The sequence below is a fragment of the Cheilinus undulatus genome, linkage group 10, assembly GCF_018320785.1.
Source record: "Cheilinus undulatus linkage group 10, ASM1832078v1, whole genome shotgun sequence".
Lineage (NCBI taxonomy): Eukaryota > Metazoa > Chordata > Actinopteri > Labriformes > Labridae > Cheilinus > Cheilinus undulatus.
Window position 1 is genome coordinate 21,439,916 of NC_054874.1, and position 16,879 is coordinate 21,456,794.

The window sequence follows — 16,879 nt, forward strand, 5'->3', positions numbered from 1 at the left end:
ATACGGAATGGAAAATGAAGTTAGTATAAGAGATACTAATGATTTTAGTCAAATCTGTAATAATAATATTAAATCTGATTTAGAGTAACAGGAAGAAATACCTAAAAGTGACCCCTGAATTATATTTATTGCTTTTTTAGGTTTCCTCTATTGTAAATGCTCTTAATTGGTTCATTCCCTGAAAACACTTCCTGACTCGTTCTGTTACTATAAATGCAATTTAACAGCCAATCATTAACCCCTCTGTGTGCTTGATAAATATTACTTTATCAGAAAAAGACAATCAGGAAATGTTCACAGGGATGGTTAAACTGTAAGTGTCAGTGGGTCAGTGTTAAATTCCTGAATGCTCCTTGAAAAACAGGTTAACTTACCAGAAATGAAATTGAGGAAACATCATGGATAGATAATGAATAATGATAGTGGAAAGAGATCCAAGTGGATGGCCTAGTTGGTCAGAGTCATTGGAAACATCTGTGTGGGTATGCATTGTTTTAGAATAGAAACCCTGACTAACTTATTAAACCAAAATGACTGCTCCTTCAGGGTGTGCGTTGGGAAAATTACACATGAAATGAATAATGATATTAGGGCTGCAGTAATTGATTCATTTTGTAATCGAGTACTCAATCAATTCTCAATTCGAGTACTCTAATAAGAAATATTGCTTTTTTCTTTTTACCAATCACTTCTGCTTTTTTAAGAGAAGAAGTATTAGACAAATGAGAAAAGAAGCTGCGTCCCTTAAATAAACTACTTCTATATTAAAAATTGGTATTAACAGATTTTCTAAAGAAAATATATATTTTATAAAGTGCAATGAAGTTCTGATGACAATTAACATTTCTTAAAGTTACAAGGACAGGAAGTTAAATTATTAGATTTTCCCATATTTGGGGTTTTAGGGATCCTCTGCCAACACTTAATTTCTTCCGTTGTAGTTTGTTTTTATTCTCCAATTTGTCATTAAAGTAAAGGGACACAATCATTTTAATATCCTCTAGTTTATGCATGAATGTAATATTTCACATTCTAGCAAGAATAAAGTTCCATCATTCACACAGCGGTCTGATGATGTGTAAAAGGTGAACCTTTAGATTACAGGAATATGGTCTTTTTTTAAAGGGTGTTCAGTTTTAATTTTTGTGCATTGCATTTTTGTTTGTGAGTTTATCCACCATAAAAGTCTGACCTTTTAAGGCCATCCACTGGCATGGAGCCCACATTTAAAGGGATAAACCTTCCTCTGTGACCTGTTGAATCCTGACTGTATGATGATGAACTTTAACCTGTTTAGTCTCAGTCACTGTCTGTGGTAATAGTGTGTTTCTATTTAATTGATGTCAATCTATTATCAATATAAGTCTTATCAAATTATTCGGGATGCTGAAACGTTTTCAATAATACGCTATAATCAAGACGTCAATTCGTTGAATTTAAATAATTTACAATTAAATGTATAACGTGCGCACGCGGAAGAGAGGGAGAGAGAGAGAGGGAAAGCACCAAAACAGGACTTATATCATGATGCCTGACGGTTTTCTGTAAAACTGTCGGGTCAATCAGAGAAGTTTTTGAAAGGCCCTGAAGTCTGCAGACACAAACTGAGCGCTGTCTCACACCAGCGAGTCATGCAGGCAGCGCATAAATTCGGAGATCTGCGTAGGTTCACCAGTGCAGGCATAGCGCCATATTTTCCATGAAGCCACGGGCAGTGGCTGAGTAACACAGGACAAGTGCCTGTCAACACCACTGCATCAACTTCTCTTCCCTCGTGATTTTCACGCCTCACATCATGCATGTTACGTTAAAGTAACTCCGAAAACAAGTGCATTGTGCCACATAAATAGCCGTCCTGCTAAACACAGCACGCCGTGCAACACACGGCGCGATGTCCAAGCTTACAGCATGGACGCATACGGATACAGGACTGATCTAAGTGAAGACCTGAGGCAGATAATTTGCTTAGAGGATTTTTTTTTAATCAAATCACCCAAATAATTTGAGGAATTGTTTCAGCCCTGAATGATATGAATTGTGTTGATCTCATTGCATAATAAAATAAATAAAAATAAATAATCGATATGAAAGCATGCCATTAGGATAGGACTGTTCTCACACCTGCACATACTGATAACACATTGTGAAACATATCTCTGTCCTGTGATCCATCAGCATTACAGGAACAGAAAGTTGAATATAAGGTTGTGATGAGTGGGAAATTCTGACAGAATAATGAGTAGCTGTGAACTAAATATGGGTCAGTCACTCCCGACTATTCAGTAATAAAAGAAAGAAGGCAACAAAAACAGTCCTAATGTCTGTACGTCACCGGCTATCAGCTTCCTGATGGTAAATGATTATGTTATCTATGTAACAGTAAAGACAAGCCTAGCACTGTTTTTCTCCTGAAAAGAAAAAGGGTTCATATTACTGCATTTCTGAATGACTCTGAATGTCACACCCCACCTGGGCTGACACAATGTGTGAGCACGTTGCATCACAGAGTCCCAGGTTCTCCTCTCCCATGATGAGAGCTAATTATAGAAATAAGTGAAGATGTAATCAAGGAAGTGGAAATTCCAGAAGGTGCTGTGAGGTGTATATAAACTCTGCTTCAGATGGGCTCCACAGTGTCAAGAGTTCAGACTCAGCAGTGAACTGAAGACAGGTATGTGGACAAAATAATGCCTTCTTTTTCAGGTTGTACTGGCAGGTGAAGTTACTTTGCATATACAGATTAAGCAGTGAAAAGAAATACATTTTAAGATTCATCATTATGCAAAACAGTTTTAATGTAAAGCAAATGTAGCCTCTGTGTTAATGCAGTGATTTGCAACAATTAACTGTATTTCTGGGGCTACTGGGGCTCAATAGGTAGAGTTGGTTGTCTCTCAGGAAGTCTCATTTTAACATCTCATTTAGTGCAGTTTCAAGTTTATCTCAGCCAAGTTAGTCAATGTAGCATCACTGCACCTGGGGTGACAATATTTCAGTTACAGAATCGTGGAGCTTAAAGGAAAGTTTTCAGTTTAACTTTTCCAAATAATGAGACAAATGTTCTTCTCCTGGCGTGTTACAGTCAGCAGATCTTGTATCTTTATAAAGAAAAACTGACAACAGTCTGATTCACACCAGCAGAGAGGTGTGGCTAAAGGGTTATACTGGTCCAATATGGCAGACAGAAAAAGGTGGTGCTAGTGTAATTTAAATAAATGTGGTTAGATGTTTTTCCTACCAGAGCATGGCACATCGTCATAAACAACTTAATCCGACCCCTCTTGAAAGCAAGTCTAACAAAAAACACCATTTCAGACAAAACATATTATAATTCCTCTTGTCTCTTTCTCCAAACAGCTTCTGCCTGATAAAATTCTGAGGAAGTGTGCCTGAGGCATCAGCAGGGAACCAGTCTGATAAAGATGACAACGTCCACAGTTAAACTGCAGGAGATCTACAACCAGCAGGGCTTCCTCTCAGCCCTGCCTGTGCTGGATGAGCTTGAGCTGAGGGAGGCCAGACGAGCCTTCTCTGAATTGGAGGAAGAATTTAGTGAGTTAGAGCCTTGAGATGGAGGAGGGTGAAAAAAAAAAGATATGAACAAGATTATAGAGAAAATAGTAGAAAGGAAATGAGAACAAACTTGCTTCCCAGCACTATGTGTTAATGAATGGTCATATGTATGTTTGCAGGTAAAGAGTACACCCAGTACAGCCTCCATAATGTTCACCTTCAGTATCCGTGGGTGAGGAATTTAACCAAACACCCTCAAATCCTACGAGTGCTCAAAGCCATCCTGGGCCCAGATGTGATCCTGCTGGACTCCCGCTTCATCTGTAAATACCCTGCACTCAAACCTGATGCCCAGGAGAGCGAGAAGGGGGAAACCAAGCCTGATGGAGAGAATGAACTCCCATATGTGGCCTGGCATCAGGATATGAGGTAAATTTAAATCCTGGAAGTTCTGCATAAAAGCTTTTTTCTGCGTGTGTGTTTTTTGAGTGACTGTATGTTGTTTTTGCAGGTATTGGGGTATTGACGGTGGACCTGTTCTCTCCGTGTGGCTGGCTTTAGATGACTCACTGAAGGAGAACGGGGCTCTCCAGGTCATCCCAGGTATCATCACAACCTCTTTATGCTTTCTGTGCAAGTTTAGGCCTGAAACTCCTGTTCTGGGTGGACTTGAGCTTGATAAAAACAGAAATGTTTCTTAGTTTTTTCCTCTTACTTGAGATCAGTAGAACCTGATAAGTATAAAACCTAAGCATTGTCTTTTAACAGGAAGTAGTTTTCACAATAAGAGGACAACAGGCTTATCTTACTGCACAGCACACAAAACATGTAGATTTGTTTTAAATTTTTTAATTTTCAAGCATTTTGAGTGTGTCAGCTAGTTAGTAGGGGGCCATTCAGTCAGTGAGAAATTGAAGTCAGTCATTCAAAGATGTACGGTTGTCCTTCTGATGATGGACTACAAGGACTTGTTAAGGCCAGGTATAAACTACATTTCCACTAAAAGTTCTGGAGGTCCTGGGTTAGCATGAATTCCCTAAAATTACCCAAAATTTCTGTGAAAATTAAAAAGAAAATCCCTTAAGATGTACCACAAAATATTATCTAATATTCCCCAAACATTTCAGTAAACTGTTCTGAAAAAGCTTTTATCATTTGCATAAAATTTTCACCATAAAGTCTATGAAAATTCCTGTAAAGTTTAATTAAATTTCTCCAAAATTTCTAATTTAATTCTTAAAAACTGTACAAATAAATTCCTTAAAAAAATCCACAAATAATCTAATTATTCTAACAATTTGCTTTATAATGTTTTTCATGGCCTTGTCTTGACTTGATATGGGAGTTCAATGAAAAAATCATTAGCCTGCTTTGTCAGCTCTGACTTTTCCATTTCTGTGTCCTGCAGGTACTCATCACTCTGGTATGCTGCCTCATTGCCAAGCTGTCCGTGCCGGAAACATGTTGTCAGTCAACCAGGAGATCCCTGAGGAGCTGGTGCAGGCTGATGAAGCTGTGTTGTGCCCTCTGCTGGCCGGCCAGATGTCTGTAAGTCTATTTAATATGTTTTGTAATTGATTGGGTGCTTCAAATGTTTGATATATTGCTCATGATTTTGGGTTTTGTTTCAATAGATTCATGATGGACTCCTCATCCATGCCAGTGATCCCAACATGTCCCAGAAGCGGCGCTGTGGGTTTGTGATCAGATATGTTCCCACGTATGCATATCCCATACAGGTGAGCCAAACATGAGTATCATTCCTGTATTCTACAGGTTATAATTTCTCAGTCTAACTATATTAACTGTTTATTTTTCCCCCTGTGGCTGTCAGGACCCTGATCGCCCGAGGAAATTTCATGCGACAGAGTTGGTGTGTGGAACGGATCAGTTCAAACATTTCTCCAACAAAGCTGCATGAATTATTTCTTGATTCTTTTTCTTCTTCCTGCTTGTTTAAGATGTTTAACTCTTGGACCAAAAGTCTGTTCCATGTGGTGAAGAGTACATAAGCATAAATGTAGGTTACTGTGGTGTAGAGTGAACTGTGCTGTTTTATTTTGAAATGTCTCTCTATATATATATAAGCTATAAAAACTTACTTTAAGAAATATCAGTGGTTTATTTATGAGCTGTTTCTGTCATGTCCTGAAAGAGTTGCCTCAACTGTTTTAAACTGCTTTAAAATAAAATAAAATAAAACAAAATAAATATGTCTGCTGGTGAGTTTGTATCTAATTGGAACTAGAGCAAAGTATGTGCAGGTGTAGCAGCTGGTATGGATCCAGCACCAGCATGCCGTTCAGCATATCAGGTTTGTAACTGTTGCTATTGCAGTAATAATCTCCAAAAATACCAAAACACGGAAACAAAGCTGCACTGCTGACTTTGATAGAAAAGCTAGAGTTAACATAACAAATTATGACAATTTGGTGAGTCTTAATTATTCAATAACAAATCACTGTCTTCACAAAAAAAGTCTGACATTATATTCAGAGATTTCCACAAACATACAACATGGATAAATAGTTATTTTACCAAAAATGCAAAGTTATTTTAAAGTGTTTTAGCAAAACATTAGTGCAGTCAGACACACAGGCTGCTCCAAGCATATGTCCCAGTTAAAATCCACAAGAAAACATCATAAACAAAAATTAAACAATTACAAAAGTAAAACAGGGAACCAGTTTTGCTCAGAGCATTCAGCAGGCACCCAAATACAAGAGAGGGTCTGAGACTGTAGCTCTCACACGCCCTCACCTTTACCATGAGATGCTGCATCTGTCTAAACAGAAAGGCACGCTAAAACCTTTTAAAATAAAACTGGATTTAAAATGTGGTTAGGGTAGGGTTTAGGGTACCAAAAGCTAAAAGTTAAAAACCTAACCAGTAAAACCTGATTAAATAACATTTAACAAAAGCTGATAAAACAGGCAGCTTAGGAAAAGAAAAGCTTGTCCTGCATAAAAACATTCAAACGTAGCAAATGTAGCGTACGTTGCTCTGATAGCTGTGTAGATAATGGTGCTACATAGCTAATATAGCTAAAGCTCTCAAAGCTCATGGATATCTGTACTAAGGAAGCTACAGAGCTAGCAATGTAGGCTAGGTTATCTATTTAGCTTATTCTAAAGCTAACGTAGCCAAAGCTAACTTAGCTATAGAGGGTATGCAGTGACATCACTTTCAGTGCATATCCTATAATCCTATGTACACAGAGCAGAGCCTGAGGGCATCAGCCTGCACTGTAAAACTGAGCAAATTAAACATGCAAAAAATATTTGTTAAATCTGATTACACTGAAGTTTTTATGTAGTGAAAGTATTTTTTTTATTAAACTTGAGTTAAAATATACAATACAGTGCTTAATGAGTTAATACAACTCAAAACATTAGATGTAAATGATTGCATAACAATTTCAGTAACTGACAAAGCAGTATTTGTTTATAAGCAGGGTCTTAGCCATGTTAAGTTATATCAACTCAATTTTATCTGTACATTTATGTTAGGTCCACCTTACATTTTCTCAGTGAAACTTGTGGAAACTTTCCTACACTTAAAGATTCTGTTTAAATCCAGCTCAGAACAACATGTTTGAGTATTTTCCCTTATTTCTAACAAGAACTTAAATCTTGAACAGTTATCTCACCCATGGTAGACCAGTTTGAGTGACTACAAGTGGCAATGATGAACCATGATGAGGGATCTTCCTGTTCCTTAAATGTACCTGGGGGAGACGAGGATGGAGGAGAGAGGAGGCTCCTGGAAGAGCTCAGACCAAGGAAACACCAGTCTATCCTCCTCAGAGGTCTTTTTACCAAAGGTGCAATGTGATTGGTTTGGAGTCGCGGCAACTTCCCAAAAGCTGCACCTCTGCGCAGTTCATCAGTTTTTTAATTCTCACAGCACTGATCAGCTTAAGATAAAATCATTTAACAATGATAGATAATAACTATAATTATACATTTAACAGCTTTATACAGGATGATATAATCTCACAGATTTGTAGCCCCACTAAGGCAGAAGTTTGTTTATTGTTCCTCTTTTGATGAACAACAGAAGTATATAATCACAGTGTGGTTGGTTACTGATTGGATTACAAGAATATGAATAACAGCCTCAGTTATTAGACCTAATAACATGAATCTGCAGGCTACATAGATGAGTATATTGACAATGATTTAAATGACTGAATTTATCAACCAAAGTAATTCCACTTTAAAATAGAGAATGCTTTTCTTAAGATATTTTATGACTAAATTTTCAGACCATATTTAAAGTGAGTCATCTAAAAAGTTTGAAATTATTTTAACCAGGTCTGCTTAAGGATTGCACAGCAGGCTATGAGGTGAATCAACTGATCAGCTTATCATGAGTACCTGACGCTGCTTAAAATGATGCAGCGAAGTAAAGGATTTCTCATTCACTAAGTTGGGCCTTCTCTCTCTTCCTCGCATCCTTCTGTCAATCCCCCACTGGTTGGCACAAAGACGTGAGAAAACAACATGAGTGGAGGAAGGAGGGATAAGATATGAAACAAGAAGGACCTTTGGTGCTAAAGTGGCTAATACCCAAAGGCATTCTGGGAAAACTGCAGATAGTAAATTTATTTGAGTGCAATTACAAACAAAAACTTCAAGTGTTTGAGTTCTGTCTACTTAAAACTAAAACATGCATCCTATCAATTCAGAAGAATAGAACTGATATTGGTATTTTAAATTTTAATGTTACCACTGTATGTACGGCTCTGAAAGATACTTAGTCAGTCAGTCACATACAGACTAATGTGAAGGGCTGACTGAAGCAGTCACCCAAAAATACTGAGAATTATTGAGCACTGTAAATACTGGTATACTGTAATTTTTGACTTTGTTTAGAACTTGCTTTTTCTCTTTTGTCAAACACTTTTCCTGTACAAATGTGTCCTTTTATTATAATGCACAAGTTTTCTAAATGTGTTAGCCTACCATGGACTGGTTGCATGACAAGAGACATTGTACTTGACATTGTGTTTACTAAAACTACAGAAGTTTTAAAAATCAGAGTATAACTTTAAGCAATAAAAAGCTCACTGACACAGTGCTCACATGCTTTTTCTGTTTGGCTGGAACAGGGAAGGAAACCACCCAGATCTCTTTTTTATTGTCCTGATTAAACTGACCACTCTTGAATAAACAACATATTATTAAACAGCATATTTCGTGTCAATTTTTTTTGTGTGTGTCAATAAAGAAAATAGACAAAGGTAAGAGAAAATCCAAGTAATTTTTATTGAGAATTTCCAAACAAATTGATATAACCTCATATTATTTCTCTGAGATAAGTGGTATGAGTAGAAATGTTTTTACAGAAGATAAATAAACAAATGAACAAACGTAATCAGAAACTCTTAAGCCATCTTCAGAGTCTCTTTGACCATGACTCCAATGCCATCAAAAATTTCATGAATGGCAGCGTTGCACATGAATGCACAGGTGGTGACCAGCTTATTTTTGACATCAATGTGTGCCTTATCCACATCCGTGTTGACATGCTTACAGCCCATCTCCTTGACAGCTGCTGCTGTCTGAGCATACGGCCACCTGAAGATGAAAACAGAAGGAAACCTTAACACCAATTCTGATATTTTTAAATATATTTATACATGATGATGAGAGCAGTTTCACTTACTTGTCACTCTGTTTGTCCTGCCCCACAGTGAGCTCACAGCCAGGCAGGATTTTGGCAGCAAGGACGGGGGAAATGCAGCACATGCCCAGGGGCTTCCCAGCTTTGTGAAAATCCTTGATGATTTTCTCTGGATGCCACTGGATGGTGCAGTCTTTACCCTTCGTGGCAAAGTCACACAGGTTTTTAGCCACGCCAAAGCCACCTTAAAAAGTACAAACACAGGATTTCATGTGTTACGTAATAAAAATATTTCAGCCACTACGTCATTTTGGGACATTGTGAGTCTAACCTGGGATGATGGCAGCATCAAAAGCTGAAACATCCAACTTGGCCAGATCAGTCACGTCACCTCTGGCAATGCGGGCACTTTCCTGCAGGATGTTTCTCTTCTCCTCTGTGGGCTTCCCGTCACAGTGGTTTACAACATGCATTTGGTCAGCATTTGGAGCAAACATCTGCACCTGAAATAAAAAGGAAAAAGAGTGTAAGACTTCCTTTTAGGGCAGCATGTACAGTGCATTTAAAAAGTATTCAGACGTCAGGCAACAACGGAACAGATTTTATAAAAGTGAAGGGGGTCTAAATATTCTCTGAATGCACTGTTTCAAAGAGTTATGCAAATCTATTTTGAAGGGGACATAAAAAAATCCTTTTTTTTGCAGCTTTTCTATCAAAAATATGTGCCCCTCATTAAATGATGGATAAAAACACTGATTACTTTCGCTCCAGCTCGGCTTAGGTGAACCAGGATGGCAGAAGCTTCGTGGATCTCTGTGCCATCGTAAACTCCACAGCCTGAGAGAATGACTGCAACGCGTTTTGCCATGTTTCCTATAAAAGAACACATGACACACACAAAGTCACCTGTTACAACTAACCCAAAATATGTCTGTTGGCACTCTTATGATTTCTTAGGAGCAGTTTTTCTCATATCTTAAATATATAGGAGGAACTGATCCAAACCAGCTTATTTACATAGAGATGGTACTAAGCCAGGTGACAGGTGACAGCTGCTGCTAATGCAAGGTAACACTCTTGACTCCTGGGACTTCACAGGACTCAGTACTAGGCTACATCCTTTTCCAGATCTATATTTCATTAAACTGTAGAAATGTTGGCCTACAATCAGCATGTTTTTTTCTTAAATTGTAGAAAGCATTTTAAGGTGTAAAAGCGAGAAAAATCTTACCTTATGTTTGTTGTAGGCTGGCTCTACAAGGAGTAGTGAACCTGTTCAGCGGAGGTGTGCCTGGTAGACTTGGCAGCAGAAACTTTATAGTGCTGCCTGCTCCCTGTTCCCTCCCACACCCAGCTGATGTCATGCACTTTACTAGTAACCTAAGACACTGTTAAGGTAAAATGATGAGTCATTCCTCTGAATTAATAAGGCTGAGTGTTGTGTAGCAATAAAGTAACTTATTCAGGAAGAAATGTTATATGCATCCTTTTTCTGTGTGAACACAAGCACACTCAGGCTATTGTAAAAGTCTGAACAGAAACAAATGACTTTATCTGAGAAATTATCAAATAGCCCAGGTGCAAAAGGAAAAAGCTGAAAGAATATGGCTTATTGTTAGAGGGAAAATTCATTAAGAATCATCATTACCTAAGTCTACACTGGTGGAACTGTGACTACAAGGTGTGAATTTAAACGCCTTTAAGTCGCGTAAAATAACTATCAAGGTTTATTTTTAGGCTATATTGTTTGAAGTTATCAATATAAGTGAATTATATCACTGTCTCTACATTTGAATTGACTTTGTGTTCCAATTATCCAGAATTTTTTTAAACACGACACTCACGGAAACATTTTCACAGAGGGGTTTTTCCTGTAATCGACTTCAGTGTTTTCACAGGAAGGTGAGGCAGGTCTTCATGCTTCTCCTGCGTACTGACGTCACACGCAGCTGTATAAACTCCAGCCTCACGTCCACAGCAGTCCACTCGAGCCATGGCTCAAACGAGTGTGCTGCATATGTCCGTGGGCATCCTGAGCATCTCTGGCGGTAAGCTCACACTTTAATACGCCTGTACATTTTTTTTTTTCATGTCGTCTGCTGCAACAGTAACGTCGACGTAAGCTCTCTGCAGCTTTTTTCGTGAATTTGAAATACGATGATAGCAAAATGATGCTGCAAAAACTGAAACAAGTTTAAAAAAAAATACTTTCACGTTTGGTAGATAAAAACTTGAAAAGTCATGTTGCTAGCATTGCAGAAAGCTCCATCATTAGTTTTGGAGTGTTTTCATGTGTATTTTCAAACTTCTCTGTAAAAAGGATGCCAAACTTTTTGATACCACATTGGTTAGAAAGATAATTTTTCTGGTATTTTAATATATCATTGTTTAAGAAAGTGCAGACGATTTGAAAACAAGTATCTATTTCATAAGTTTAGGCAACCCCTAAAAGCAAACAAAAAGTGTAAAGGATTGATCACTGAAACGAGAAACTACAGGATTTTGGGCATTAGGACTTATATTTTTCTTGCTTAATGAGGCATCTGTATTGTTTGATTTTTTTTTATTTTTTATTTTTTTTTTTTTTTATTTATTTATTTATTTTTTGCTTATATTACACTAAAATTTAAATAACCGTATTCCAACCCTATCCTGCAGACAAAACCTTATTTTCTTTTGGAAGGGGGGATAATCACACCATCTCTATTACATTAAATTTGAAGTATTACTTATATCACTGTGCCCAGATTTTTATCACTACTGGGCTTCTGATAATTTGTTTTTGTCTGACTTTTAGGTTCTCTTCTGCTTTTGGTGAACAACTATGCCAGCTCACCAGAAAAAGACTTTATCCCTCACACTGCACTTGGGATTCTGCTCATTATCATCGCGGCACTTTTAGCCTATGCTGGTAGCTAAATAGAAATTTTTGTGCAATAAAAGATGTTTATCATAAATATTGTTTGATTTTTTTTCTTTTTTGGCTGATTTATATTTAAAAAAATGTTATCCCCTTCTCTATGTTTTCATCTCTCAGGGATCTGTCGCAGTCTGTCCCATGCCCAGCTGTTTTCCTCTCTGTGTCTGACCATCTCCGCTCTGTGGTGTGGGTCAGGTCTGGTGTACATCCTGGTGGGTCAGGGGGTGCTGCAGCCCACTGAGCTGGGATCGTCTCTAGTCCCAGGCCTGGCGGCATTTACTTTAGCCCTGCTCATCATAGGAGGTGTAGCTGTCATAGCTAAAAAGGCTGTTTTATTTATAATAGCTATCGGTATTAGCTTAGCATGTGCCCATCAGATCGCAGGTTTGTCAGCTGCAGGTTTTGGTCAGTCTGCCACAGCTGCAAACTACCTTTTAGTCTGTTTAGTGGGAGTTTACATTGGTTTTGGGTGTCTGCTGTCCATCATCACAGGTGGTAAAGTGGAATCCCCAGGAACACACTTAAAAAGAAAACATGATCCTAAAACAGAGCAGAAACAAAAGTGTGGTGATCTTGTGTTAGTAGGTGTTGTGATGAACCTGCTGTCTGCTGCTGTGATAGCCTGTCCTCTGTTAGGTGTGGTCCCCCGGCTCTCCGTCGGTCATGTCCCCTGGCTGTGGACAGCAGGAGTCTTCCAGCTTGGCCTGTGTGTCCTCTTCTACCGAGCTATGGACACATTAGCTGCCACTTTTTATGGCTTCACTGCTCTGCTAAAGTTTGCAGAGGGCTACAGTGCTCTGCTATCTTTCTATTCAATCCAACCTTCATCCCCTGTTCCCTTTCCTGTCGTCTTCTCAGTGCTGTTCTCAGTCCTGGCTCTGTTCAGCTGTCAGATAAGCATGCTGGAAGGGCTCTATCAGTTATTCTTTACAGCTTATTGTATTGCCATTGCAGCTCAGCCACAAGGTTTCTTCCAAGGAGGCACACAGGGTGTACAAGGTGCCATATTTGTAATCTCTGCAATAGTTCTTTTTATCTACTCCTTCAATATAGTATCTAATACGAAGATTCCCACAGGGCAGGGCTATTTCAAGACTTTAGCAACCAAAATTCAAGGTGTTACTCTCAGAGCAGATAAAGAGCTACATGCACCCCACCTTGGCTACTCCAAGTATGCAGATGCAGAAGTGTTAGGCCATGCCTGCACTGTTTTAGCTGCTTTTGCAATGACAGCCTCAGTTGGAGACAAAAATCCTCTATCAGTGTTGATTCTCCCATGGGTGGTCATGTCTGGAGGGGCTCTCCTGCTGCTCTGTGGCTCAGTAGCTTTTGCACGAGGTAAAACCCTTGAGAGCACAGTTTTTGTCCTCTATGGTGTGATGTGGACAGTGTGGGGGTTGACCCGGTACGGGGGACTGTATGGTGACACGAGGAGCTTCAGTGTAGCTGTTGGGATCATAAGCTTCATGCTGTTTAACTGTTTAGTGACAGCAGCAGCGCTGTTTCTCAATGTCGCCTGGTTTGTTTACGCCTTCACCTTCCAGCTCATCATGATTAGCTTCCTGTTGGATGCTGTCGGTGCTCTGCCTTTCGGTTATGACATAGGAGTAACCATCATATTTGGCCTCGTTGGTTTTTACTGCTTCCTGGCACACCTTTTCAACAGCACCTTCCAGAGCCCACAGATGCCCTTAGGAAAGCCTTTGGTCAGGTTGAGCGGGGCTGCCGGGGGAGCAGAAATCTGTCCACATGTACCAGCCCGTAAGGCCTCGTCTGTCAACCAGATTGCAGGTGAAAACTAGTTCAAAGAAAAACAATGTTATATTTTATGAAGCTGTTTATTTGCAAGGTATAAGTGTATCTTTCTATGTCTCTGGGCTGCAGAAATCATGAAAAATGGCGGCATATGTGGAATGCCGACTGACACCGTCTACGTGCTTGTGGCAGCTTGTAATAGACCCGATGCAGTAGTCAAAGCTTACAAGTAAGTTTCCACTATTATCAGTATTGCTTTACGTGCATCCATGCATTGATTCAACCTCCAGTGCTCTAACTGTAATGTTTAAATTCAGTGTGAAAAAGCAGGCGCAGGACCGACCCATGTCCATGTGGATCTCCTCCATCAAGCAGCTGGAGCCAGTCCGGCACCTGCTGAGCCCTCTGCTGCTGGACTTCATGGAGGCTGCATGGCCTTCTTCCATCAGCATGGTCATACCCAGAGGTAGTTTTATATGATTTCTTAAATTATTTTTGTCTGTGTGGGTGCCTTACATAGTAATGCAGTGGATTTATGAGAATTATATTTGTGTCTTGTCTTACACAGGTCCATGGATGGACATTTTTGGTTTAGGAGATGCTGCTAAACATATTGGAACTCCACAAAGCATTGCTATCAGGAACCCAGACTGTTCTGTGGCAACACACCTCATAAATCTGGTAATGCAAAGAAAATGGTGCCATTTTATGTCATGCAAGAGCATAGTTTAAATGGACTTGCATTTACATATGCGCCCAAGGGTGGATTTGTCTTCAAGTAAGGAGCATTTTGGCGCAAAGCTAAAGCATCCTTAAGGATGCAGAAAACAACTCCACCTTAGACCACTCCACCTTATGTGTCATGCACTTAGACTGCATGCCATACTCTTCAACCAAAGGCTGTTAAGTTTACTTTAGTTTTATTACACATTATAACATAACAAGAGCAATACAAGGTGATTGAAGTAAAGAAGGAGGAGCTCTTTAAAAGATGTCTCGCCTTCAGACAATAGCAAGAGTCATATGCAGCACTGTGGGTTAAATAAAACATATCAATGAAGTTTATATTTACAAGTCATTTAGCATTTCAGTAAGAGTTACTTATTTTAAACTAATGGTAGACTGGTGGTACATGTTTAAATTAAATCATATCTTAGTGACTATCTCAAGGCTTTTAAATCCTGACAATGTGGATGCTTTTTAGTAAATACATCAACCTGTTTTCTTGCAGGTGGGGCCGATTGCTGTGACCTCAGCCAACCCTACAGGTGAAGCAGACACAACTCACCACAACCAAGTTTACGCCAAGCTCGGGGACAAGGTGAGGACAGTATTTTTCCTCTAGAGAACCTGTATTTTTGTGTTTGTGCTTGTTTTGGAAACTACATGTTCATTTATTTTCATAAGGTGGAAGGAGTGCTGTGTGACGGACCGTCACCAGAGAACATTGCCTCTACTGTTGTAGACTGCACAAAGATTGAAACGGGGCACATTGGTTTCTTCAGAGTGGGTCTCATTCCTAAGTCAAAGGTAACAGTACTGTTTCATGTGTTTTCATTTATCCTGAATGAACCATTCAGACAAGCTTATGTCTATGTTGCTGCTTCTTTGTGCTGTGAAGGTTCTTCAAATCTTCGAGGAGGTCCAGAAGCGGCACAGACAGGGGCAGACAAATCCAGCTTTTGAATATGATGTACACCTTTCCGACACAGAAAGTGACAGACGGTCAGGAGAGGATGACACAGCGGTGTCAGGAGAAGAATGATGAGCAGAGACACAAAGCCCAGATCTCCAAAACGAGTCATAATGTCCATACAGGTCTTCACTGCACCACCAAATATGATCATTAAATAATTAGTACTTGTTTACTAGTATTTTCAAAATATTATTATAGAATCAAATTCAGGACAAACACTGCTCATATCGTGATGTGTATGAGGGTTTATTATTTTGAAGGAGCCATTGTTGCCTTTTGTAAAAATGTCATGCCAATGCACGCAATGCACTAATGAAGGCCATTTGTAAAATAAGTGAAATGTTTAAATTATTTTTGTACTGTGCAATATTTAAATATTATAAATTCACATTGTCTCTGCCTTTGTGTAGAATGACACTTTTCAGCTCATGAATGTACTGTATAACCTTGCAAAGCAGATGGATATGCCTGTTTCTGTGTTTCCGTGTTTCTCACTGGCAAATCCATCTTGCAAAGCCCCCCATCTTAACTGTTTGGGCCCGATAGAAAGTGACAGGACCAATCAGCAACGAGGGGCAATACTTTCGAGCGCAGCAGAGTCGCGACATAAGCAAGCAGCAACAAGAGGCTGGTGCAGTTATGGAGGAAGGCATTAGAGTGGAGTTTTATCAAGAACAAAGAACAGCAGCGAGTTGTTTTCCTTTCAAAACAACAAAGTCGTGTACAGACATGTCTACAGTCACCATTGTTCGTGTTATGCAGTTCTCTATGGAACTTACTCCTTGACAGGGCGCACCTTGCTAGCGGCCACGTCACATGTTGTGTTGCTCTGATTGGCCCGTAAAGATGTGACAGAGAACTTTCATCCAATCACCCTCAGAGCTCTTTTTCAAAGGCTCTGCCCTTTCCCAAATGCTCTGTATTAAAAGTTTTCCAGGTGGATATGTGAAACAAATCCATCTCGTGTGTCAGATTATGTTCTGTATATACTTAAATGTAATTGATTTAAAATAAACGCTTTGTTTCCAGGCTGCTACTATTCATTAAAAACATTGTTTTGATATTTCGCTGTCTTTTTCTTTTACTCTGTTTTAAGAAAGTGTTCATCAGATTAACAGTTTGCTGTCCAACATGAGAATGAACTTTGTTGTTACTGAAGTCCATAAAACAACACCTCACAATAGTAAGTCACACAAGAGGAGGAATCTGTCATAGCAGATCACAGCATTTTGAAAGGTGTCTATTAATATGGATTTTTTTTGTAAATAATTGTAACTTTAATTCAAAACCATGGCCAAAATAATAAAAGTGTACAGTAATAAAAGCTCAGTCATTCCTCTGCCAAACTGGTTGCATATCCTAGAGAT

General features: G+C 39.1%; 3 protein-coding genes across 3 annotated transcripts; 2 read left to right on the forward strand and 1 right to left on the reverse strand.

Annotated features, from left to right (window-relative positions):
- The first annotated feature begins 3,422 nt into the window (after positions 1 to 3,422).
- zgc:174917 (uncharacterized protein LOC565650 homolog) lies at positions 3,423 to 5,480 on the forward strand. Its single transcript, XM_041798289.1, has 6 exons — positions 3,423 to 3,552; positions 3,693 to 3,942; positions 4,025 to 4,116; positions 4,922 to 5,061; positions 5,148 to 5,252; positions 5,348 to 5,480. Exons 1-6 carry the CDS (start codon positions 3,423 to 3,425, stop codon positions 5,432 to 5,434), a joined length of 804 nt encoding a protein of 267 aa, XP_041654223.1. The 3' UTR covers positions 5,435 to 5,480.
- A 3,304-nt stretch (positions 5,481 to 8,784) lies between these two features.
- Positions 8,785 to 10,523, reverse strand: si:ch211-153b23.5 (uncharacterized protein LOC321177 homolog). The gene is made up of 5 exons (XM_041797996.1): positions 10,373 to 10,523; positions 9,902 to 10,014; positions 9,473 to 9,644; positions 9,184 to 9,385; positions 8,785 to 9,095 (listed from the first exon to the last, which is right to left on the reverse strand). Exons 2-5 carry the CDS (start codon positions 10,007 to 10,009, stop codon positions 8,903 to 8,905), a joined length of 675 nt encoding a protein of 224 aa, XP_041653930.1. The 5' UTR covers positions 10,010 to 10,014; positions 10,373 to 10,523; the 3' UTR covers positions 8,785 to 8,902.
- A 611-nt stretch (positions 10,524 to 11,134) lies between these two features.
- On the forward strand, positions 11,135 to 16,534 carry si:ch211-153b23.4 (uncharacterized protein LOC335392 homolog). Its single transcript, XM_041797994.1, has 9 exons — positions 11,135 to 11,189; positions 11,939 to 12,052; positions 12,179 to 13,852; positions 13,946 to 14,045; positions 14,134 to 14,282; positions 14,385 to 14,497; positions 15,048 to 15,137; positions 15,224 to 15,346; positions 15,438 to 16,534. Exons 1-9 carry the CDS (start codon positions 11,135 to 11,137, stop codon positions 15,579 to 15,581), a joined length of 2,562 nt encoding a protein of 853 aa, XP_041653928.1. The 3' UTR covers positions 15,582 to 16,534.
- Positions 16,535 to 16,879: the final 345 nt, after the last annotated feature.